Here is a 27939-nt window from a genome sequence, read left to right on the forward strand (position 1 = left end):
CAAAACATGAAATCCAGGAGGGGGCGTCATAACCAATGTCACATACAGTGAGTGATCGCAGCTTGTTAGCATCTACTGAGCGCGTACCAAAGGGCGAAACTGCACACCGGAGATAACATAAAACACATAGCAATAAGTCACATGGAAAGATAATTTCTTACATACACATCACTCTGCCCTTTTTATAAAGCTACTATAATACTGCCCCTATGTACAAGAATATAACTACTATAATACTGTCCCCATGTACAAGAATATAACTACTATAATACAGCCCCCTATGTACAAGAATATAACTACTATAATACTGCTCCTATGTACAAGAATATAACTACTATAATACTGCTCCTATGTACAAGAATATAACTACTATAATACTGCTCCTATGTACAAGAATATCACTACTATAATACTGCTCCTATGTACAAGAATATAACTACTATAATACTGCCCCTATGTACAAGAATATAACTACTATAATACTGCCCCTATGTACAATAATATAACTACTATAATACTGCTCCTATATACAAGAATATAACTACTATAATACTGCTCCTATGTACAAGAATATAACTACTATAATACTGCTCCTATGTACAAGAATATAACTACTATAATACTGCTCCTATGTACAAGAATATAACTACTATAATACTGTCCCTATGTACAAGAATATAACTACTATAATACTGTCCCTATGTACAAGAATATAACTACTATAATACTGCCCCTATGTACAAGAATATAACTACTATAATACTGCTACTATGTACAAGAATATTACTACTATAATACTGCTCCCTATGTACAAGAATATAACTACTATAATACTGCCCCTATGTACAAGAATATAACTACTATAATACTGCCCCCTATGTACAAGAATATAACTACTATAATACTGCTCCTATGTACAAGAATATAACTACTATAATACTGCTCCTATATACAAGAATATAACTACTATAATACTGCTCCTATGTACAAGAATATAACTACTATAATACTGCTCCTATGTACAAGAATATAACTACTATAATACTGCCCCCTATGTACAAGAATATAACTACTATAATACTGCTCCTATGTACAAGAATGTAACTACTATAATACTGCTCCTATATACAAGAATATAACTACTATAATACTGCTCCTATGTACAAGAACGTAACTACTATAATACTGCTCCTATGTACAAGAATGTAACTACTATAATACTGCTCCTATGTACAAGAATATAACTGCTATAATACTGCTCCTATGTACAAGAATATAACTACTATAATACTGCTCCTATGTACAAGAATATATCTACTATAATACTGCTCCTATGTACAAGAATGTAACTACTATAATACTGCTCCTATGTACAAGAATATAACTACTATAATACTGCTCCTATGTACAAGAATATATCTACTATAATACTGCCCTCTATATACAAGAATATAACTACTATAATACTGCTCCTATATACAAGAATATAACTACTATAATACTGCTCCTATGTACAAGAATATAACTACTATAATACTGCTCCTATGTACAAGAATATAACTACTATAATACTGCCCCCTATGTACAAGAATATAACTACTATAATACTGCTCCTATGTACAAGAATGTAACTACTATAATACTGCTCCTATATACAAGAATATAACTACTATAATACTGCTCCTATGTACAAGAATGTAACTACTATAATACTGCTCCTATGTACAAGAATGTAACTACTATAATACTGCTCCTATGTACAAGAATATAACTGCTATAATACTGCTCCTATGTACAAGAATATAACTACTATAATACTGCTCCTATGTACAAGAATATATCTACTATAATACTGCTCCTATGTACAAGAATGTAACTACTATAATACTGCTCCTATGTACAAGAATATAACTACTATAATACTGCTCCTATGTACAAGAATATATCTACTATAATACTGCCCTCTATATACAAGAATATAACTACTATAATACTGCCCCTATGTACAAGAATATAACTACTATAATACTGCTCCTATGTACAAGAATATAACTACTATAATACTGCTCCTATGTACAAGAATATATCTACTATAATACTGCCCTCTATATACAGGAATATAACTACTATAATACTGTCCCTATGTACAAGAATATAACTGCTATAATACTGCTCCTATGTACAAGAATATAACTACTATAATACTGCTCCTATGTACAAGAATATATCTACTATAATACTGCCCTCTATATACAAGAATATAACTACTATAATACTGCCCCTATGTACAAGAATATAACTACTATAATACTGCTCCTATGTACAAGAATATAACTACTATAATACTGCTCCTATGTACAAGAATATAACTACTATAATACTGCTCCTATGTACAAGAATATAACTACTATAATACTGCTCCTATGTACAAGAATATATCTACTATAATACTGCCCTCTATATACAGGAATATAACTACTATAATACTGCCCCTATGTACAAGAATATAACTGCTATAATACTGCTCCTATGTACAAGAATATAACTACTATAATACTGCTCCTATGTACAAGAATATAACTACTATAATACTGCTCCTATGTACAAGAATATATCTACTATAATACTGCCCTCTATATACAGGAATATAACTACTATAATACTGCTCCTATGTACAAGAATATAACTACTATAATACTGCCCCTATATACAAGAATATATCTACTATAATACTGCCCTCTATATACAGGAATATAACTACTATAATACTGCTCCTATGTACAAGAATATATCTACTATAATACTGCCCTCTATATACAGGAATATAACTACTATAATACTGCCCCTATGTACAAGAATATAACTACTATAATACTGCTATGTACAAGAATATAACTACTATAATACTGCTCCTATGTAGAAGAATATAACTACTATAATACTGCTCCTATGTACAAGAATATATCTACTATAATACTGCCCTCTATATACAAGAATATAACTACTATAATACTGCCCCTATGTACAAGAATATAACTGCTATAATACTGCCCCTATGTACAAGAATATAACTACTATAATACTGCCCCTATGTACAAGAATATAATTACTATAATACTGCTCCTATGTACAAGAATATAACTACTATAATACTGCCCCTATGTACAAGAATATAATTACTATAATACTGCTCCTATGTACAAGAATATAACTACTATAATACTGCTCCTATGTACAAGAATATAACTGCTATAATACTGCCCCTATGTACAAGAATATAACTACTATAATACTGCCCCTATGTACAAGAATATAATTACTATAATACTGCTCCTATGTACAAGAATATAACTACTATAATACTGCCCCCCCATGTACAAGAATATAACTACTATAGTGCTGTCCCTATGTACAAGAATATAACTACTATAATACTGCCCCTATGTACAAGAATATAACTACTATAATACTGCCCCTATGTACAAGAATATAACTACTATAATACTGCTCATATGTACAAGAATATAACTACTATAATACTGCCCCTATGTACAAGAATATAACTACTATAATACTGCCCCTATGTACAAGAATATAACTACTAGAATACTGCTCCTATGTACAAGAATATAACTACTATAATACTGCCCCTATGTACAAGAATATAACTACTAGAATACTGCTCCTATGTACAAGAATATAACTACTATAATACTGCCCCTATGTACAAGAATATAACTACTAGAATACTGCTCCTATGTACAAGAATATAACTACTAGAATACTGCTCCTATGTACAAGAATATAACTACTATAATACTGCCCCTATGTACAAGAATATAACTACTATAATACTGCCCCTATGTACAAGAATATAACTACTATAATACTGCTCCTATGTACAAGAATATAACTACTATAATACTGCTCCTATGTACAAGAATATAACTACTATAATACTGCTCCTATGTACAAGAATATAACTACTATAATACTGCCCCTATGTACAAGAATATAACTACTATAATACTGCCCCTATGTACAAGAATATAACTACTATAATACTGCTCCTATGTACAAGAATATAACTACTATAATACTGCCCCTATGTACAAGAATATAACTACTTTAATACTGCCCCTATACACAAGAATATAACTACTATAATACTGCTCCTATACACAAGAATATAACTACTATAATACTGCTCCTATGTACAAGAATATAACTACTATAATACTGCCCCTATGTACAAGAATATAACTACTATAATACTGTCCCTATGTACAAGAATATAACTACTATACTACTGCTCCTATGTACAAGAATATAACTACTATAATACTGCTCCTATGTACAAGAATATAACTGCTATAATACTGCCCCTATGAACAAGAATATAACTACTATAATACTGCCCCTATGTACAGGAATATAACTACTATAATATCTCCTCATTTGTTTAAAAGTACAGTACTACACTCTATGGTTAGCAATAACTTGCCGGCACTGTTGTGAAGCTGTGATGTGCCGTGGACTGACATTTCTTGTATTTCCCAGGCCCTTTCTGCGTCCGGTGCTGCGATTCTCCTTCTGTATGGGGAGCCCCATTCTCCTACAGCTGATCAGAGTTTCCTCTATTTTGCCTGTCCGCTCGGAGTTCCCTGCGCAGTGGAGGGCCTCCTGCATGTGGTGAGATGGACAGATGCTGTGAACGATTCCTTATAGACGTCTTGTTACTGAGGAAACAGGAGTAGAACCGGAAACGATGAATCCGCTGACATTCCACCCTGTACACACTGATGATGATGATGATGAACCTTCTGTCTCTTGTTACCTTATCATGAACTTGTGAACGAGAAATTATTTGTTTCAAATAAACATGAAGGCCTTTCCGTAGACTCTTTGTAATTTATGTAGAAAATCTTTGTCACTTTTTGGATCAGCAGTTTGTGCTCCGGAGCTGCTCTTCATTATTGTAACTTTCTGGGCAGAAAAGAGCAACTGTCTGTAGTTGTGGAGTTTTTTTTATAAAACAGAAATACGCTCATTTGGGGCAGAAAATGAGCCCTACAAGGGGTCAGTTATTTGTAGGCAGGTATCAGACGTGGTTACCTTAATATGTGAGGGCCACAGGGGCCAGGGCTGACGACACAGGTCCACCAGACTGGAAACTGTAGAGTTTTCGGCCTACGCTGGCAGCCTGGGCTTGTTTCTAGCGGCCGTTTTGTGGATGTTGGGGTCATCTGTAGGGAGTTGTCCACCACATTCTGCTCCTCACTGCCGGGGTTAAGAGTCTTCGAATCGGCTAAAAGGGGCTTCTTCATGCTATAGGACCATAATGATGCCATGGAAGAGGGCGTCGATGAATCACGTTATATATCACACTATGAGAAGAAGACAAGCTGGCGGAGGCAGTGTGACGGGGTGACGCTCTGCATTGTGACGGGGCGACGCTCTGCAGGCATCCCGTGGATGTGACACGTGCCACCTTACATTGCACAGTGCCCCCATCCTGGCAGCAGGATACATTGGCATTGGTCGGTCAGGGACCCGCTGTTGTCCCAGACACCCGCCGACGTCTTCTGGAGTCCAGGCCTCCACCACATGGACAATATTAGGCGGCTGCTCCTCATGTTCTTGCCCACACAGGATGTCGGTGCCTATCAGCTATGGCTGCACATTACCACAGCTGTCATGTGGCACTACATCACCCAGCAGAGATGCCACGTCTCCACAATATGATTAGAGGGGGGATCAGTCATCAGATCAGCATTGTCCACTTTTTGTTCTTATTTTATACCCGTTGCTATAAATTATCTTTTTTTTTACATCCGCACACGGTTCCACAGATCTGGGCCTTTTATTAAGTGCTAATTGTTATGGTACAGAAGATAATTATGCAGAGCAGCCTCAAGCCCCGCCTACATCGAATCCTGTGGGCCAGCTGAGGGGTCCCTACAACACCAGAGCATAAGCCCCTTCACTAATGTTCCTCTGGGCCACACATGTACGTCGGGGATAGGGGCATGTAGGTGCATCTGGGGCACAGTCCTACATTGTCCCGTTACGCCGCGGATCATGATCGTTCAGAAGCGATGGGTGGGATGTAGTCAGATGCGATAGGTGGGTTGTGATTGCTTGGATGCCATCTATCAGATGCGATGGGTGGGATGTAATCACAGTGGTGCAATGTCTCTGATGTGATGGCTCAGATGCGATCTGTCGGATGCGATACCATTGTTATGATGTGATCACTTACATGCAATTGGTCATATGCGCTGGGTGGGATGTGATCGATCAGATGCGATTGGTGGGATGTGATCGATCAGATGCGATTGGTGGGATGTGATCGGTTTGTCGGATGAGATCGTTCGAATGTGGTTGGTCAGCGGTGAACGGTCGGATGTGATGGATGGCATGTGATGCTCTGATGCGATGGGTCGGATGTGATCGCTAGGATGCCATGGGTGGGATGTGATCGATCAGATGCGATGGGTGGGATGTGATTGCTAGGGTGTCATGGGTGGGATGTGATCGATAGGATGCCATGGGTGGGATGTGATCGATAGGATGCCATGGGTGGGATGTGATCGATAGGATGCCATGGGTGGGATGTGATCGATCAGATGCGATGGGTGGGATGTGATTGCTAGGGTGTCATGGGTGGGATGTGATCGATAGGATGCCATGGGTGGGATGTGATCAATAGGATGCCATGGGTGGGATGTGATCGATAGGATGCCATGGGTGGGATGTGATCAATAGGATGCCATGGGTGGGATGTGATCGATAGGATGCCATGGGTGGGATGTGATCGATCAGATGCGATTGGTGGGATGTGATCGGTTTGTCGGATGAGATCGTTTGAATGTGATTGGTCAGCGGTGAACAGTCGGATGTGATGGATGGCATGTGATGCTCTGATGCGATGGGTCGGATGTGATCGCTAGGATGCCATGGGTGGGATGTGATCGCTAGGATGCCATGGGTGGGATGTGATCGATCAGATACGATTGGTGGGATGTGATCGGTTTGTCGGATGAGATCGTTTGAATGTGATTGGTCAGCGGTGAACAGTCGGATGTGATGGATGGCATGTGATGCTCTGATGCGATGGGTCGGATGTGATCGCTAGGATGCCATGGGTGGGATGTGATCGCTAGGATGCCATGGGTGGGATGTGATCGATGAGATGCGATTGGTGGGATGTGATCGCTAGGATGCCATGGGTGGGATGTGATCGCTAGGATGCCATGGATGGGATGTGATCGATCAGATGTGATTGGTGGGATGTGATCGCTAGGATGCCATGGGTGGGATGTGATCGCTAGGATGCCATGGGTGGGATGTGATCGCTAGGATGCCATGGATGGGATGTGATCGATCAGATGCGATTGGTGGGATGTGATCGCTAGAATGCCATGGGTGGGATGTGATCGCTAGGATGCCATGGGTGGGATGTGATCGATGAGATGCGATTGGTGGGATGTGATCGCTAGGATGCCATGGGTGGGATGTGATCGCTAGGATGCCATGGATGGGATGTGATCGATCAGATGTGATTGGTGGGATGTGATCGCTAGGATGCCATGGGTGGGATGTGATCGCTAGGATGCCATGGATGGGATGTGATCGATCAGATGCGATTGGTGGGATGTGATCGCTAGAATGCCATGGGTGGGATGTGATCGCTAGGATGCCAAGGGTGGGATGTGATCGATCAGATGCGATTGGTGGGATGTGATCGCTAGGATGCCATGGGTGGGATGTGATTGATCAGATGCGATTGGTGGGATGTGATCGATAGGATGCCATGGGTGGAATGTGATCGATAGGATGCCATGGGTGGGATGTGATCGATCAGATGCGATTGGTGGGATGTGATCGGTTTGTCGGATGAGATCGTTTGAATGTGATTGGTCAGCGGTGAACAGTCGGATGTGATGGATGGCATGTGATGCTCTGATGCGATGGGTCGGATGTGATCGCTAGGATGCCATGGGTGGGATGTGATCGCTAGGATGCCATGGGTGGGATGTGATCGCTAGGATGCCATGGGTGGGATGTGATCGATCAGATACGATTGGTGGGATGTGATCGATCAGATACGATTGGTGGGATGTGATCGGTTTGTCGGATGAGATCGTTTGAATGTGATTGGTCAGCGGTGAACAGTCGGATGTGATGGATGGCATGTGATGCTCTGATGCGATGGGTCGGATGTGATCGCTAGGATGCCATGGGTGGGATGTGATCGATCAGATGCGATTGGTGGGATGTGATCGCTAGGATGCCATGGGTGGGATGTGATCGATCAGATGCGATTGGTGGGATGTGATCGCTAGGGTGTCATGGGTGGGATGTGATCGCTAGGATGCCATGGGTGGGATGTGATCGATGAGATGCGATTGGTGGGATGTGATCGCTAGGATGCCATGGGTGGGATGTGATCGCTAGGATGCCAAGGGTGGGATGTGATCGATCAGATGCGATTGGTGGGATGTGATCGCTAGGATGCCATGGGTGGGATGTGATCGCTAGGATGCCATGGATGGGATGTGATCGATCAGATGCGATTGGTGGGATGTGATCGCTAGAATGCCATGGGTGGGATGTGATCGCTAGGATGCCATGGGTGGGATGTGATCGCTAGGATGCCATGGATGGGATGTGATCGATCAGATGTGATTGGTGGGATGTGATCGCTAGGATGCCATGGGTGGGATGTGATCGCTAGGATGCCATGGATGGGATGTGATCGATCAGATGCGATTGGTGGGATGTGATCGCTAGGATGCCATGGGTGGGATGTGATCGCTAGGATGCCAAGGGTGGGATGTGATCGATCAGATGCGATTGGTGGGATGTGATCGCTAGGATGCCATGGGTGGGATGTGATCGATCAGATGCGATTGGTGGGATGTGATCGCTAGGATGCCATGGGTGGGATGTGATCGATCAGATGCGATTGGTTGGATGTGATCGGTTTGTCGGATGAGATCGTTCGAATGTGGTTGGTCAGAGGTGAACGGTCGGATGTGATGGATGGCATGTGATGCTCTTATGCGATGGGTCGGATGTGATCGCTAGGATGCCATGGGTGGGATGTGATCGATCAGATGCGATTGGTGGGATGTGATTGCTAGGGTGTCATGGGTGGGATGTGATCGCTAGGATGCCATGGGTGGGATGTGATCGATCAGATACGATTGGTGGGATGTGATCGCTAAGGTGCCATGGGTGGGATTTGATCGATCAGATACGATTGGTGGGATGTGATCACTAGGATGCCATGGGTGGGATGTGATCGATCAGATGCGATTGGTGGGATGTGATCACTAGGATGCCATGGGTGGGATGTGATCGATCAGATGCGATTGGTGGGATGTGATCACTAGGATGCCATGGGTGGGATGTGATCGATCAGATACGATTGGTGGGATGTGATCGCTAAGGTGCCATGGGTGGGATTTGATCGATCAGATACGATTGGTGGGATGTGATCGCTAGGATGCCACGGGTGAGATGTGATCGGTTTGTGGGATGAGATTGTTCGAATGTGGTTGGTCAGAGGTGACCGGTCGGATGTGATGGATTGCATGTGATGCTCGGATGTGATGGGTCGGATGTGATTGCTCTGGTTCAATTGATCAGATACGATGGGTGAGATGTGGTCGGTTGGATACAATGTGTGAGATGTGATTGCACGGATGGGTCGGATGCGATGGGCTAGATGTGATCACTCGGATGCAATGTGATGGATCTGATTTGATCAGTCGCTTGGACCCTCAGCACCAGATGGAAGTTACATGACAGCAGCATGTGAGCAGGATACAATGTTGCCCTGTGATGCAGGACACTGATGGCTCTGGGGGTCTCAGGTGATGAAGGGGCTGTCTCTTCCCCCTCCCTCCAGGCTTGGCCCCCCATTTCCCTGCCTGTGATTGGCTGCCGGCTGCCACACCCCCCCCCCGATCTGTCTCATTGGCATTCGCAGGCGGTGCCCGGCCTGTGTGTGTGATGGGAGGGGGAAGTGACAGCTCGCAGCCGTGTGTGGACCCGTGGATTGGGTGGGCATCACCTGGATCTCCGGTGGCCTCAGTGTCTGCAGCTTCCCCGCCTGTTCCGTACCTCCATCCTGCCAGTAGCACCAGCTGCTGCTCCCCAGTATAACCAGTGCCTGCATCCTCCATAATCCCCGCATTCTGCAGCTCTGCACATCCCCGGCCTCACCTGGAATCTCCGCTGCACTGGGCAGGAGGGGGAGCTGTCAATCATTGCTCCATCCTCTCCTGTCCTCCCTCCTTCCTGCATTCTCTCTTCTCCCGGATCTCCCCACTCTCGCCCTGGAGTGGGGGGCTGCTCTGCAGGTAGAGATCACCCTCCACCACAGTGCAGCGCCCCCCACAACAGCCCCTCTGCGGGTATATGGACAGGAGCTCCCTGCTGCGCCTCATCCAGGGGCAGGTAAGATGTGGGGGAGGGTAAAGGAGCAAAGGGGCAAGAAGCATGAGAGACAGGAGGAGAGTGACAGTATCTACTGAGTGTATGAGAGAGACAGGAGGAGAGTGACAGCATGTACTGAGTGTATGAGAGAGACAGGAGGAGAGTGACAGCATCTACTGAGTGTATGAGAGACAGGAGGAGAGTGACAGCATCTACTGAGTGTATGAGAGAGACAGGAGGAGAGTGACAGCATCTACTGAGTGTATGAGAGAGACAGGAGGAGAATGACAGCATCTACTGAGTGTATGAGAGACAGGAGGAGAGTGACAGCATCCACTGAGTGTATGAGAGAGACAGGAGGAGAGTGACAGCATCCACTGAGTGTATGAGAGAGACAGGAGGAGAGTGCCAGCATCCACTGAGTGTATGAGAGAGACAGGAGGAGAGTGACAGCATCCACTGAGTGTATGAGAGAGACAGGAGGAGAGTGACAGCATCCACTGAGTGTATGAGAGAGACAGGAGGAGAGTGACAGCATCTACTGAGTGTATGAGAGAGACAGGAGGAGAGTGACAGCATGTACTGAGTGTATGAGAGAGACAGGAGGAGAGTGACAGCATCTACTGAGTGTATGAGAGAGACAGGAGGAGAGTGACAGCATCTACTGAGTGTATGAGAGAGACAGGAGGAGAGTGACAGCATCTACTGAGTGTATGAGAGACAGGAGGAGAGTGACAGCATCTACTGAGTGTATGAGAGAGACAGGAGGAGAATGACAGCATCTACTGAGTGTATGAGAGACAGGAGGAGAGTGACAGCATCTACTGAGTGTATGAGAGAGACAGGAGGAGAGTGACAGCATGTACTGAGTGTATGAGAGAGACAGGAGGAGAGTGACAGTATCTACTGAGAATGAGAGAGACAGGAGGAGAGTGACAGCATCTACTGAGAATGAGAGAGACAGGAGGAGAGTGACAGCATCTACTGAGTGTATGAGAGACAGGAGGAGAGTGACAGCATCTACTGAGTGTATGAGAGAGACAGGAGGAGAGTGACAGCATCTACTGAGTGTATGAGAGAGACAGGAGGAGAGTGACAGCATCTACTGAGTGTATGAGAGAGACAGGAGGAGAATGACAGCATCTACTAAGTGTATGAGAGACAGGAGGAGAGTGACAGCATCTACTGAGTGTATGAGAGAGACAGGAGGAGAGTGACAGCATCCACTGAGTGTATGAGAGAGACAGGAGGAGAGTGACAGTATCTACTGAGAATGAGAGAGACAGGAGGAGAGTGACAGCATCTACTGAGTGTATGAGAGAGACAGGAGGAGAGTGACAGCATCTACTGAGTGTATGAGAGAGACAGGAGGAGAGTGACAGCATCTACTGAGTGTATGAGAGAGACAGGAGGAGAGTGACAGCATCCACTGAGTGTATGAGAGAGACAGGAGGAGAGTGACAGCATCTACTGAGAATGAGAGACAGGAGGAGAGTGACAGCATCTACTGAGTGTATGAGAAAGACAGGAGGAGAGTGACAGCATCTACTGAGAATGAGAGACAGGAGGAGAGTTACAGCATCTACTGAGTGTATGAGAGACAGGAGGAGAGTGCCAGCATCTACTGAGTGTATGAGAGACACAGGAGGAGAGTGACAGCATCTACTGAGTGTATGAGAGAGACAGGAGGAGAGTGACAGCATCTACTGAGAATTAGAGACAGGAGGAGAGTGACAGCATCCACTGAGTGTATGAGAAAGACAGGAGGAGAGTGACAGCATCTAGTGAGTGTATGAGAAAGACGTAAGGAGAGTGACAGCATGTACTGAGTGTATCAGAGAGACAGGAGGAGAGTGACAGCATCCACTGAGTATGAGAGACAGGAGGAGAGTGCCAGCATCTACTGAGTGTATGAGAGACAGGAGGAGAGTGACAGCATCCACTGAGTGTATGAGAGAGACAGGAAACGAGTGACAGCATCCACTGAGTATGAGAGACAGGAGGAGAGTGCCAGCATCAACCGAGTGTATGAGAGAGACAGGAGGAGAGTGACAGCATGTACTGAGTGTATGAGAGACAGGAGGAGAGTGACAGCATCCACTGAGTATGAGAGACAGGAGGAGAGTGCCAGCATCTACTGAGTGTATGAGAGACAGGAGGAGAGTGACAGCATACACTGAGTGTATGAGAGAGACAGGAAACGAGAGACAGCATCCACTAAGTATGAGAGACAGGAGGAGAGTGCCAGCATCTACTGAGTGTATGAGAGAGACAGGAGGAGAGTGCCAGCATCCACTGAGTGTATGAGAGAGACAGGAGGAGAGTGACAGCATCCACTGAGCGTATGAAAGAGACAGGAGGAGAGTGACAGCATCTACTGAGTGTATGAGAGAGACAGGAGGAGAGTGACAGCATCTACTGAGTGTATGAGAGAGACAGGAGGAGAGTGACAGCATCTCCTGAGAATGAGAGAGACAGGAGGAGAGTGACAGCATCCACTGAGTATGAGAGACAGGAGGAGAGTGACAGCATCTACTGAGTGTATGAGAGAGACAGGAGGAGAGTGACAGCATCTACTGAGTGTATGAGAGAGACAGGAGGAGAGTGACAGTATGTACTGAGTATATGAGAGAGACAGGAGGAGAGTGACAGCATCTACTGAGTGTATGAGAGAGACAGGAGGAGAGTGACAGCATCTCCTGAGAATGAGAGAGACAGGAGGAGAGTGACAGCATCTACTGAGTGTATGAGAGAGACAGGAGGAGAGTGACAGCATCTACTGAGAATGAGAGACAGGAGGAGAGTTACAGCATCTACTGAGTGTATGAGAAAGACAGGAGGAGAGTGACAGCATCCACTGAGTGTATGAGAAAGACAGGAGGAGAGTGACAGCATCTAGTGAGTGTATGAAAAAGACGGAAGGAGAGTGACAGCATGTACTGAGTGTATCAGAGAGACAGGAGGAGAGTGACAGCATGTACTGAGTGTATCAGACAGACAGGAGGAGAGTGACAGCATCCACTGAGTATGAGAGACAGGAGGAGAGTGCCAGCATCTACTGAGTGTATGAGAGACAGGAGGAGAGTGACAGCATACACTGAGTGTATGAGAGAGACAGGAAACGAGAGACAGCATCCACTGAGTATGAGAGACAGGAGGAGAGTGCCAGCATCTACTGAGTGTATGAGAGAGACAGGAGGAGAGTGCCAGCATCAACTGAGTGTATGAGAGAGACAGGAGGAGAGTGACAGCATGTACTGAGTGTATGAGAGAGACAGGAGGAGAGTGACAGCATCCACTGAGTATGAGAGACAGGAGGAGAGTGCCAGCATCTACTGAGTGTATGAGAGACAGGAGGAGAGTGACAGCATCCACTGAGTGTGTGAGAGAGACAGGAGGAGAGTGCCAGCATCCACTGAGTGTATGAGAGAGACAGGAGGAGAGTGCCAGCATCCACTGAGTGTATGAGAGAGACAGGAGGAGAGTGACAGCATCCACTGAGTGTGTGAGAGAGACAGAAGGAGAGTTCCAGCATCTACAGAGTGTATGAGAGACAGGAGGAGAGTGACAGCATCCACTGAGTGTATGAGAGAGACAGGAAACGAGAGACAGCATCCACTGAGTATGAGAGACAGGAGGAGAGTGCCAGCATCTACTGAGTGTATGAAAGAGATAGGAGGAGAGTGCCAGCATCAACTGAGTGTATGAGAGAGACAGGAGGAGAGTGACAGCATGTACTGAGTGTATGAGAGAGACAGGAGGAGAGTGACAGCATCCACTGAGTATGAGAGACAGGAGGAGAGTGCCAGCATCTACTGAGTGTATGAGAGACAGGAGGAGAGTGACAGCATCCACTGAGTGTGTGAGAGAGACAGGAGGAGAGTGCCAGCATCCACTGAGTGTATGAGAGAGACAGGAGGAGAGTGCCAGCATCCACTGAGTGTATGAGAGAGACAGGAGGAGAGTGCCAGCATCAACTGAGTGTATGAGAGAGACAGGAGGAGAGTGACAGCATCCACTGAGTGTATGAGAGAGACAGGAGGAGAGTGACAGCATACACTGAGTATGAGAGACAGGAGGAGAGTGCCAGCATCTACTGAGTGTATGAGAGAGACAGGAGGAGAGTGCCAGCATCTACTGAGTGTATGAGAGAGACAGGAGGAGAGTGCCAGCATCTACTGAGTGTATGAGAGAGACAGGAGGAGAGTGACAGCATCCACTGAGTATGAGAGACAGGAGAGTGCCAGCATCTACTGAGTGTATGAGAGAGACAGGAGGAGAGTGCCAGCATCAACTGAGTGTATGAGAGAGACAGGAGGAGAGTGCCAGCATCCACTGAGTGTATGAGAGAGACAGGAGTGACAGCATCCACTGAGTATGAGAGACAGGAGGAGAGTGCCAGCATCTACTGAGTGTATGAGAGAGACATGAGGAGAGTGACAGCATTCACTGAGTGTGTGAGAGAGACAGAAGGAGAGTTCCAGCATCTACAGAGTGTATGAGAGACAGGAGGAGAGTGACAGCATCCACTGAGTGTATGAGAGAGACAGGAAACGAGAGACAGCATCCACTGAGTATGAGAGACAGGAGGAGAGTGCCAGCATCTACTGAGTGTATGAGAGAGACAGGAGGAGAGTGCCAGCATCAACTGAGTGTATGAGAGAGACAGGAGGAGAGTGACAGCATGTACTGAGTGTATGAGAGAGACAGGAGGAGAGTGACAGCATCCACTGAGTATGAGAGACAGGAGGAGAGTGCCAACATCTACTGAGTGTATGAGAGACAGGAGGAGAGTGACAGCATCCACTGAGTGTGTGAGAGAGACAGGAGGAGAGTGCCAGCATCCACTGAGTGTATGAGAGAGACAGGAGGAGAGTGCCAGCATCCACTGAGTGTATGAGAGAGACAGGAGGAGAGTGCCAGCATCAACTGAGTGTATGAGAGAGACAGGAGGAGAGTGACAGCATCCACTGAGTGTATGAGAGAGACAGGAGGAGAGTGACAGCATACACTGAGTATGAGAGACAGGAGGAGAGTGCCAGCATCTACTGAGTGTATGAGAGAGACAGGAGGAGAGTGCCAGCATCTACTGAGTGTATGAGAGAGACAGGAGGAGAGTGCCAGCATCTACTGAGTGTATGAGAGAGACAGGAGGAGAGTGACAGCATCCACTGAGTATGAGAGACAGGAGAGTGCCAGCATCTACTGAGTGTATGAGAGAGACAGGAGGAGAGTGCCAGCATCAACTCAGTGTATGAGAGAGACAGGAGGAGAGTGCCAGCATCCACTGAGTGTATGAGAGAGACAGGAGTGACAGCATCCACTGAGTATGAGAGACAGGAGGAGAGTGCCAGCATCTACTGAGTGTATGAGAGAGACATGAGGAGAGTGACAGCATTCACTGAGTGTATGAGAGAGACAGGAGGAGAGTGCCAGCATCTACTGAGTGTATGAGAGAGACAGGAGGAGAGTGTAAGCATCTACTGAGTGTATGAGAGAGACAGAAGGAGAGTGACAGTATGTACTGAGTGTATGAGAGACAGGAGGAGAGTGCCAGCATCTACTGAGTGTATGAGAGATACAGGAGGAGAGTGACAGCATCCACTGAGTTTGAGAGAGACAGGAGGAGAGTGACGGCATCCACTGAGTGTATGAGAGAGACAGGAGGAGAGTGACGGCATCCACTGAGTGTTTAAGAGAGACAGGAGGAGAATGACTGCATCCACTGAGTGTATGAGAAAGACAGGAGGAGAGTGCCAGCATCTACTGAGTCTATGAGAGAGACAGGAGGAGAGTGACAGCATCCACTGAGTGTATGAGAGAGACAGGAGGAGAGTGCCAGCATCTACTGAGTGTATGAGAGAGACAGGAGGAGAGTGACAGCATCTACTGAGTGTATGAGAGAGACAGGAGAGTGACAGCATCCACTGAGTTTATGAGAGAGACAGGAGGACAGTGCCAGCATCTACTGAGTGTATGAGAGAGACAGGAGGAGAGTGACAGCATCTACTGAGTATGAGAGAGACAGGAGAAGAGTGCCGGCATCCAGTGAGTATGAGAGAGACAGGAGAAGAGTGCCGGCATCCAGTGAGTATCAGAGAGACAGGAGGAGAGTGCCGGCATCCAGTGAATATGAGAGAGACAGGATGAGAGTGCCGGCATCCAGTGAGTATGAGAGAGACAGGAGGAGAGTGCCAGCATCTACTGAGTATGACAAAGACAGGAGGAGAGTGACAGCATCTACTGAGCGTATGAGAGAGACAGGAGAGTGCCAGCATCCACTTAGTATGAGAGAGACAGGAGGAGAGTGACAGCATCTACTGAGTGTATGAGAGAGACAGGACAGTGACAGCATCCACTTAGTATGAGAGAGACAGGAGGAGAGTGCCAGCATCTACTGAGTGTATGAGAGAGACAGGAGGAGAGTGCCGGCATCCACTGAGTGTATGAGAGAGACAGGAGGAGAGTGACAGCTGTTATGATCAGGTGATTCAGAACCACAATGGACCTAGTGGTTAAGAGCACACAAAGTGACCTGATAGTTACTAACATAGGACGAGCTCTGAGACGTGGGAACTCTGCTGACCGCAATCCCTAATCCTATCATACCACACTAGAGGTAGCCGAGGATTGCGCCTAACGCTCCCTATGCAACTCGGCACAGCCTGAGAAACTATGCAACTCGGCACAGCCTGAGAAACTAGCTAGCCCTGAAGATAGAAAAATAAACCTACCTTGCCTCAGAGAAATTCCCCAAAGGAAAAGGCAGCCCCCCACATATAATGACTGTGAGTTAAGATGAAAATACAAACACAGAGATGAAATAGATTTTAGCAAAGTGAGGCCCGACTTACTGAATAGACCGAGGACAGGAAAGATAGCTTTGCGGTCAGCACAAAAACCTACAAACAGCCACGCAGAGGGGTAAAAAGACCCTCCACACCGAATAACGGTACGGAGGTGCTCCCTCTGCGTCTCAGAGCTTCCAGCAAGCAAGAAAAACCAATATAGCAAGCTGGACAGAAAATATAGCAAACAAAAGTAACACAAGCAGAACTTAGCTTATGCAGGGCAGATAGGCCACAAGAACGATCCAGGAGAGAGCAAGACCAATACTGGAACATTGACTGGAGGCTAGAAACAAAGAACTAGGTGGAGTTAAATAGAGCAGCACCTTACGACTTAACCTAGTCACCTGAGGAAGGAAACTCAGAAGCCGCAGCCCCACTCACATCCACCAGCGGAAGCTCATAGACAGAACCAGCCGAAGTACCACTCATGACCACAGGAGGGAGCTTGACCACAGAATTCACAACAGACAGCATCCACTGAGTGTATGAGAGAGACAGGAGGAGAGTGCCAGCATCTACTGAGTGCATGACAGAGACAGGAGGAGAGTGACAGCATCCACTGAGTGTATGAGAGAGACAGGAGGAGAGTGCCAGCATCCACTGAGTGTATGACAGAGACAGGAGGAGAGTGACAGCATCCACTGAGCGTATGAAAGAGACAGGAGGAGAGTGACAGCATCTACTGAGTGTATGAGAGAGACAGGAGGAGAGTGACAGCATCCACTGAGTGTATGAGAGAGACAGGAGGACAGTGCCAGCATCTACTGAGTGTATGAGAGACAGGAGAAGAGTGACAACATCTACTGAGTATGAGACAGGAGGAGAGTGCCGGCATCTATTGAGTGTATGAGACAGGAGGAGAGTGCCAGCATCGACTGAGTGTATGAGAGAGACAGGAGGAGAGTGACAGCATCTACTGAGTGTATGAGAGAGACAGAAGGAGAGTGACAACATCCACTGAGTGTATGAGAGAGAAAGGAGGAGAGTGACAACATCCACTGAGTGTATGAGAGAGACAGAAGGAGAGTGACAGCATCCACTGAGTATGAGAGACAGGAGGAGAGTGACAGTATCCACTGAGTGTATGAGAGAGACAGGAGGAGAGTGACAGCATCCACTGAGTGTATGAGAGAGACAGGAGGAGAGTGACATCATCCACTGAGTATGAGAGACAGGAGGAGAGTGACAGCATCCACTGAGTGTATGAGAGAGACAGGAGGAGAGTGACAGCATCCACTGAGTGTATGAGAGAGACAGGAGGAGAGTGCCAGCATCTACTGAGTGTATGAGAGAGACAGGAGGAATGACAACATCCACTGAGTGTATGAGAGAGACAGAAGGAGAGTGACAGCATCCACTGAGTATGAGAGACAGGAGGAGAGTGACAGTATCCACTGAGTGTATGAGAGAGACAGGAGGAGAGTGACAGCATCCTCTGAGTGTATGAGAGAGAGACAGGAGGAGAGTGAGAGCATCCACTGAGTATGAGAGACAGGAGGAGAGTGACAGCATCCACTGAGTGTATAAGAGAGACAGGAGGAGAGTGACAGCATCCACTGAGTGTATGAGAGAGACAGGAGGAGAGTGCCAGCATCTACTGAGTGTATGAGAGAGACAGGAGGAGAGTGACAGCATCCACTGAGTGTATGAGAGAGACAGGAGGAGAGTGACAGCATCCACTGAGTATGAAAGACAGGAGGAAAGTGCCAGCATCTACTGAGTGTATGAGAGACAGAAGGAGAGTGACAGCAACCACTGAGTGTATGAGAGAGACAGGAGGAGAGTGACAAGATCCACTGAGTGTATGAGAGACAGGAGGAGAGTGACAGCATCCACTGAGTATGAGAGAGGCAGGAGGAGAGTGACAGCATCCACTGAATGTATGAAAGAGACAGGAGAGTGACGGCATCCACTGAGTGTATGAGAGAGACAGGAGGAGAGTGCCAGCAACTACTGAGTGTATGAGAGAGACAGGAGGAGAGTTACATCATCCACTGAGTGTATGAGAGAGACAGGAGAGTGCCAGCATCTACTGAGTGTATGAGAGAGACAGGAGAGTGACAGCATCCACAGAGTGTATGAGAGAGACAGGAGGAGAGTGCCAGCATCCACTGAGTGTATGAGAGAGACAGGAGGAGTGACAACATCTACTGAATGTATGAGAGACAGGAGGAGAGTGACAGCATCCACTGAGTGTATGAGAGAAACAGGAGGAGAGTGACAGCATCCACTGAGTATGAGAGACAGGAGGAGAGTGACAACATCTACTGAGTATGAGAGAGACAGGAGGAGAGTGCCGGCATCCAGTGAGTTTATGAGAGAAACAGGAGGAGAGTGACAGCATCCACTGAGTATGAGAGACAGGAGGAGAGTGACAACATCTACTGAGTATGAGAGAGACAGGAGGAGAGTGCCGGCATCCAGTGAGTGTATGAGAGAAACAGGAGGAGAGTGACAGCATCCACTGAGTATGAGAGACAGGAGGAGAGTGACAACATCTACTGAGTATGAGAGAGACAGGAGGAGAGTGCCGGCATCCAATGAGTGTATGAGAGAGACAGGAGGAGAGTGACAGCATCCACTGAGTGTATGACAGAGACAGAAGGAGAGTGACAGCATCCACTGAGTATGAGAGACAGGAGGAGAGTGACAGTATCCACTGAGTGTATGAGAGAGACAGGAGGAGAGTGACAGCATCCACTGAGTGTATGAGAGAGACAGGAGGAGAGTGACAGCATCCACTGAGTGTATGAGAGAGACAGGAGGAGAGTGACAGCATCCACTGAGTATGAGAGACAGGAGGAGAGTGACAGCATCCACTGAGTATGAGAGACAGGAGGAGAGTGACAGCATCCACTGAGTGTATGAGAGAGACAGGAGGAGAGTGACAGCATCCACTGAGTGTATGAGAGAGACAGGAGGAGAGTGCCAGCATCTACTGAGTGTATGAGAGAGACAGGAGGAGAGTGACAGCATCCACTGAGTGTATGAGAGAGACAGGAGGAGTGTGACAGCATCCACTGAGTATGAGAGACAGGAGGAGAGTGACAGTATCCACTGAGTGTATGAGAGAGACAGGAGGAGAGTGACAGCATCCACTGAGTGTATGAGAGAGAGACAGGAGGAGAGTGAGAGCATCCACTGAGTATGAGAGACAGGAGGAGAGTGACAGCATCCACTGAGTGTATATGAGAGACAGGAGGAGAGTGACATCATCCACTGAGTGTATGAGAGAGACAGGAGGAGAGTGCCAGCATCTACTGAGTGTATGAGAGAGACAGGAGGAGAGTGACAGCATCCACTGAGTGTATGAGAGAGACAGGAGGAGAGTGACAGCAACTACTGAGTGTATGAGAGAGACAGGAGGAGAGTTACATCATACACTGAGTGTATGAAAGAGACAGGAGAGTGCCCTCATCTACTGAGTGTATGAGAGAGACAGGAGAGTGACAGCATCCACAGAGTGTATGAGAGAGACAGGAGGAGAGTGCCAGCATCTACTGAGTGTATGAGAGAGACAGGAGGAGAGTGACAGCATCCACTGAGTGTATGAGAGAGACAGGAGGAGAGTGACAGCATCCACTGAGTATGAGAGACAGGAGGAAAGTGCCAGCATCTACTGAGTGTATTAGAGACAGAAGGAGAGTGACAGCATCCACTGAGTGTATGAAAGAGACAGGAGGAGAGTGACAAGATCCACTGAGTGTATGAGAGACAGGAGGAGAGTGACAGCATCCACTGAGTATGAGAGAGGCAGGAGGAGAGTGACAGCATCCACTGAATGTATGAAAGAGACAGGAGAGTGACGGCATCCACTGAGTGTATGAGAGAGACAGGAGGAGAGTGCCAGCAACTACTGAGTGTATGAGAGAGACAGGAGGAGAGTTACATCATACACTGAGTGTATGAAAGAGACAGGAGAGTGCCCTCATCTACTGAGTGTATGAGAGAGACAGGAGAGTGACAGCATCCACAGAGTGTATGAGAGAGACAGGAGGAGAGTGCCAGCATCCACTGAGTGTATGAGAGAGACAGGAGGAGTGACAACATCTACTGAATGTATGAGAGACAGGAGGAGAGTGACAGCATCCACTGAGTGTATGAGAGAGACAGGAGAAGAGTGACAACATCTACTGAGTATGAGAGAGACAGGAGGAGAGTGCCGGCATCCAGTGAGTGTATGAGAGAAACAGGAGGAGAGTGACAGCATCCACTGAGTATGAGAGACAGGAGGAGAGTGACAACATCTACTGAGTATGAGAGAGACAGGAGGAGAGTGCCGGCATCCAATGAGTGTATGAGAGAGACAGGAGGAGAGTGACAGCATCCACTGAGTGTATGAGAGAGACAGAAGGAGAGTGACAGCATCCACTGAGTATGAGAGACAGGAGGAGAGTGACAGTATCCACTGAGTGTATGAGAGAGACAGGAGGAGAGTGACAGCATCCACTGAGTGTATGAGAGAGACAGGAGGAGAGTGACAGCATCCACTGAGTATGAGAGACAGGAGGAGAGTGACAGCATCCACTGAGTGTATGAGAGAGACAGGAGGAGAGTGACAGCATCCACTGAGTATGAGAGACAGGAGGAGAGTGACAGCATCCACTGAGTGTATGAGAGAGACAGGAGGAGAGTGACAGCATCCACTGAGTGTATGAGAGAGACAGGAGGAGAGTGCCAGCATCTACTGAGTGTATGAGAGAGACAGGAGGAGAGTGACAGCATCCACTGAGTGTATGAGAGAGACAGGAGAAGAGTGACAACATCTACTGAGTATGAGAGAGACAGGAGGAGAGTGCCGACATCCAGTGAGTGTATGAGAGAAACAGGAGGAGAGTGACAGCATCCACTGAGTATGAGAGACAGGAGGAGAGTGACAACATCTACTGAGTATGAGAGAGACAGGAGGAGAGTGCCGGCATCCAATGAGTGTATGAGAGAGACAGGAGGAGAGTGACAGCATCCACTGAGTGTATGACAGAGACAGAAGGAGAGTGACAGCATCCACTGAGTATGAGAGACAGGAGGAGAGTGACAGTATCCACTGAGTGTATGAGAGAGACAGGAGGAGAGTGACAGCATCCACTGAGTGTATGAGAGAGACAGGAGGAGAGTGACAGCATCCACTGAGTATGAGAGACAGGAGGAGAGTGACAGCATCCACTGAGTGTATGAGAGAGACAGGAGGAGAGTGACAGCATCCACTGAGTATGAGAGAAAGGAGGAGAGTGACAGCATCCACTGAGTGTATGAGAGAGACAGGAGGAGAGTGACAGCATCCACTGAGTGTATGAGAGAGACAGGACGAGAGTGACAGCATCCACTGAGTATGAGAGACAGGAGGAGAGTGACAGTATCCACTGAGTGTATGAGAGAGACAGGAGGAGAGTGACAGCATCCACTGAGTGTATGAGAGAGACTGGAGGAGTGACAACATCTACTGAATGTATGAGAGACAGGAGGAGAGTGACAGCATCCACTGAGTGTATGAGAGAGACAGGAGAAGAGTGACAACATCTACTGAGTATGAGAGAGACAGGAGGAGAGTGCCGGCATCCAGTGAGTGTATGAGAGAAACAGGAGGAGAGTGACAGCATCCACTGAGTATGAGAGACAGGAGGAGAGTGACAACATCTACTGAGTATGAGAGAGACAGGAGGAGAGTGCCGGCATCCAATGAGTGTATGAGAGAGACAGGAGGAGAGTGACAGCATCCACTGAGTGTATGAGAGAGACAGAAGGAGAGTGACAGCATCCACTGAGTATGAGAGACAGGAGGAGAGTGACAGTATCCACTGAGTGTATGAGAGAGACAGGAGGAGAGTGACAGCATCCACTGAGTGTATGAGAGAGACAGGAGGAGAGTGACAGCATCCACTGAGTATGAGAGACAGGAGGAGAGTGACAGCATCCACTGAGTGTATGAGAGAGACAGGAGGAGAGTGACAGCATCCACTGAGTATGAGAGACAGGAGGAGAGTGACAGCATCCACTGAGTGTATGAGAGAGACAGGAGGAGAGTGCCAGCATCTACTGAGTGTATGAGAGAGACAGGAGGAGAGTGACAGCATCCACTGAGTGTATGAGAGAGACAGGAGAAGAGTGACAACATCTACTGAGTATGAGAGAGACAGGAGGAGAGTGCCGGCATCCAGTGAGTGTATGAGAGAAACAGGAGGAGAGTGACAACATCTACTGAGTATGAGAGACAGGAGGAGAGGGACAACATCTACTGAGTATGAGAGAGACAGGAGGAGAGTGCCGGCATCCAATGAGTGTATGAGAGAGACAGGAGGAGAGTGACAGCATCCACTGAGTGTATGACAGAGACAGAAGGAGAGTGACAGCATCCACTGAGTATGAGAGACAGGAGGAGAGTGACAGTATCCACTGAGTGTATGAGAGAGACAGGAGGAGAGTGACAGCATCCACTGAGTGTATGAGAGAGACAGGAGGAGAGTGACAGCATCCACTGAGTATGAGAGACAGGAGGAGAGTGACAGCATCCACTGAGTGTATGAGAGAGACAGGAGGAGAGTGACAGCATCCACTGAGTATGAGAGAAAGGAGGAGAGTGACAGCATCCACTGAGTGTATGAGAGAGACAGGAGGAGAGTGACAGCATCCACTGAGTGTATGAGAGAGACAGGAGGAGAGTGCCAGCATCTACTGAGTGTATGAGAGAGACAGGAGGAGAGTGCCAGCATCTACTGAGTGTATGAGAGAGACAGGAGGAGAGTGACAGCATCCACTGAGTGTATGAGAGAGACAGGAGGAGAGTGACAGCATCCACTGAGTATGAGAGACAGGAGGAGAGTGAGAGCATCCACTGAGTATGAGAGACAGGAGGAGAGTGACAGCATCCACTGAGTGTATGAGAGAGACAGGAGGAGAGTGACAGCATCCACTGAGTATGAGAGACAGGAGGAGAGTGACAGCATCCACTGAGTGTATGAGAGAGACAGGAGGAGAGTGACAGCATCCACTGAGTGTATGAGAGAGACAGGAGGAGAGTGCCAGCATCTACTGAGTGTATGAGAGAGACAGGAGGAGAGTGACAGCATCCACTGAGTGTATGAGAGAGACAGGAGGAGAGTGACAGCATCCACTGAGTATGAGAGACAGGAGGAGAGTGACAGTATCCACTGAGTGTATGAGAGAGACAGGAGGAGAGTGACAGCATCCACTGAGTGTATGAGAGAGAGACAGGAGGAGAGTGAGAGCATCCATTGAGTATGAGAGACAGGAGGAGAGTGACAGCATCCACTGAGTGTATAAGAGAGACAGGAGGAGAGTGACAGCATCCACTGAGTGTATGAGAGAGAGACAGGAGGAGAGTGAGAGCATCCACTGAGTATGAGAGACAGGAGGAAAGTGCCAGCATCTACTGAGTGTATGAGAGACAGAAGGAGAGTGACAGCATCCACTGAGTGTATGTGAGAGACAGGAGGAGAGTGACAAGATCCACTGAGTGTATGAGAGAAAGGAGGAGAGTGACAGCATCCACTGAGTATGAGAGAGGCAGGAGGAGAGTGACAGCATCCACTGAATGTATGAAAGAGACAGGAGAGTGACAGCATCCACTGAGTGTATGAGAGAGACAGGAGGAGAGTGCCAGCAACTACTGAGTGTATGAGAGAGACAGGAGGAGAGTTACATCATCCACTGAGTGTATGAGAGAGACAGGAGAGTGCCAGCATCCACTGAGTGTATGAGAGAGACAGGAGAGTGACAGCATCCACTGAGTGTATGAGAGAGACAGGAGGAGAGTACCAGCATCCACTGAGTGTATGAGAGAGACAGGAGTGACAACATCTACTGAATGTATGAGAGACAGGAGGAGAGTGACAGCATCCACTGAGTGTATGAGAGAGACAGGAGAAGAGTGACAACATCTACAGAGTATGAGAGAGACAGGAGGAGAGTGCCGGCATCCAGTGAGTGTATGAGAGAAACAGGAGGAGAGTGACAGCATCCACTGAGTATGAGAGACAGGAGGAGAGTGACAACATCTACTGAGTATGAGAGAGACAGGAGGAGAGTGCCGGCATCCAATGAGTGTATGAGAGAGACAGGAGGAGAGTGACAGCATCCACTGAGTGTATGAGAGAGACAGGAGGAGAGTGCCAGCATCTACTGAGTGTATGAGAGAGACATGAAGAGAGTGACAGTATCCACTGAGTGTATGAGAGAGACAGGAGGAGAGTGCCAGCATCCACTGAGTGTATGAGAGAGACAGGAGGAGAGTGACATCATCCACTGAGTGTATGAGAGAGACAGGAGGAGACTGACAGCATCTACTGAGTGTATGAGACAGACAGGAGGAGAGTGACAGCATCCACTGAGTGTATGAGAGAGACAGGAGGACAGTGTCAGCATCTACTGAGTGTATGAGATAGACAGGAGAAGAGTGACAACATCTACTGAGCATGAGACAAGAGGAGAGTGCCGGCATCTACTAAGTGTATGAGACAGGAGGAGAGTCCCGGCATCTACTGAGTGTATGAGACAGGAGGAGAGTGCCAGCATCTACTGAGTGTATGAGAGAGACAGGAGGAGAGTGACAGCATCCACTGAGTATGAGAGACAGGAGGAGAGTGACAGCATCTACTGAGTGTATGAGAGAGACAGAAGGAGAGTGACAGCATCCACTGAGTGTATGAAAGAGACAGGAGGAGAGTGACAACATCCACTGAGTATGAGAGACAGGAGGAGAGTGACAGCATCCACTGAGTGTATGAGAGAGACAGGAGGAGAGTGACAGCATCCACTGAGTGTATGAGAGAGACAGGAGGAGAGTGACAGCATCCACTGAGTATGAGAGACAGGAGGAGAGTGAGAGCATCCACTGAGTATGAGAGACAGGAGGAGAGTGACAGCATCCACTGAGTGTATGAGAGAGACAGGAGGAGAGTGACAGCATCCACTGAGTATGAGAGACAGGAGGAGAGTGACAGCATCCACTGAGTGTATGAGAGAGACAGGAGGAGAGTGACAGCATCCACTGAGTGTATGAGAGAGACAGGAGGAGAGTGCCAGCATCTACTGAGTGTATGAGAGAGACAGGAGGAGAGTGACAGCATCCACTGAGTGTATGAGAGAGACAGGAGGAGAGTGACAGCATCCACTGAGTATGAGAGACAGGAGGAGAGTGACAGTATCCACTGAGTGTATGAGAGAGACAGGAGGAGAGTGACAGCATCCACTGAGTGTATGAGAGAGAGACAGGAGGAGAGTGAGAGCATCCACTGAGTATGAGAGACAGGAGGAGAGTGACAGCATCCACTGAGTGTATAAGAGAGATAGGAGGAGAGTGACAGCATCCACTGAGTGTATGAGAGAGAGACAGGAGGAGAGTGAGAGCATCCACTGAGTATGAGAGACAGGAGGAAAGTGCCAGCATCTACTGAGTGTATGAGAGACAGAAGGAGAGTGACAGCATCCACTGAGTGTATGTGAGAGACAGGAGGAGAGTGACAAGATCCACTGAGTGTATGAGAGAAAGGAGGAGAGTGACAGCATCCACTGAGTATGAGAGAGGCAGGAGGAGAGTGACAGCATCCACTGAATGTATGAAAGAGACAGGAGAGTGACGGCATCCACTGAGTGTATGAGAGAGACAGGAGGAGAGTGCCAGCAACTACTGAGTGTATGAGAGAGACAGGAGGAGAGTTACATCATCCACTGAGTGTATGAGAGAGACAGGAGGAGAGTGACAGCATCCACTGAGTATGAGAGACAGGAGGAGAGTGAGAGCATCCACTGAGTATGAGAGACAGGAGGAGAGTGACAGCATCCACTGAGTGTATGAGAGAGACAGGAGGAGAGTGACAGCATCCACTGAGTATGAGAGACAGGAGGAGAGTGACAGCATCCACTGAGTGTATGAGAGAGACAGGAGGAGAGTGACAGCATCCACTGAGTGTATGAGAGAGAGACAGGAGGAGAGTGAGAGCATCCACTGAGTATGAGAGACAGGAGGAGAGTGACAGCATCTACTGAGTGTATGAGAGAGACAGGAGGAGAGTGACAGCATCTACTGAGTGTATGAGAGACAGGAGGAGAGTGACAGCATCTACTGAGTGTATGAGAGAGAGAGGAGGAGAATGACAGCATCTACTGAGTGTATGAGAGAGACAGGAGGAGAGTGACAGCATCCACTGAGTATATGAGAGAGACAGGAGGAGAGTGACAGCATCCACTGAGTATGAGAGAGATGGAAGGAGAGTGACAGCATCTACTGAGTGTATGAGAGAGACAGGAGGAGAGTGCCAGCATCCACTGAGTGTATGAGAGAGACAGGAGGAGAGTGACAGCATCTACTGAGTGTATGAGAGAGACAGGAGGAGAGTGACAGCATCTACTGAGTGTATGAGAGAGACAGGAGGAGAGTGACAGCATCTACTGAGTGTATGAGAGAGACAGGAGGAGAGTGACAGCATCCACTGAGTGTATGAGAGAGACAGGAGGAGAGTGACAGCATCTACTGAGAATGAGAGACAGGAGGAGAGTGACAGCATCTACTGAGTGTATGAGAAAGACAGGAGGAGAGTGACAGCATCTACTGAGAATGAGAGACAGGAGGAGAGTTACAGCATCTACTGAGTGTATGAGAGACAGGAGGAGAGTGCCAGCATCT

The 27939-nt window shown here is 47.3% G+C and overlaps 1 protein-coding gene across 1 annotated transcript in view; it reads left to right on the plus strand.

The window, feature by feature from the left end:
* Positions 1-10005: 10005 nt before the first annotated feature.
* RHBDL1 (rhomboid like 1) overlaps positions 10006-27939 on the plus strand; it is a 114868-nt gene continuing 96934 nt past the window's right edge. The window contains exon 1 of the mRNA XM_069734773.1: positions 10006-10470. Coding sequence (XP_069590874.1) covers positions 10432-10470 — 39 coding nt within the window. The 5' untranslated portion in view covers positions 10006-10431. The remainder of the gene's footprint in view (positions 10471-27939) is intronic.

Source organism: Ranitomeya imitator, chromosome 7 (assembly GCF_032444005.1).
Source record: "Ranitomeya imitator isolate aRanImi1 chromosome 7, aRanImi1.pri, whole genome shotgun sequence".
NCBI classification, from domain to species: Eukaryota; Metazoa; Chordata; class Amphibia; order Anura; family Dendrobatidae; genus Ranitomeya; species Ranitomeya imitator.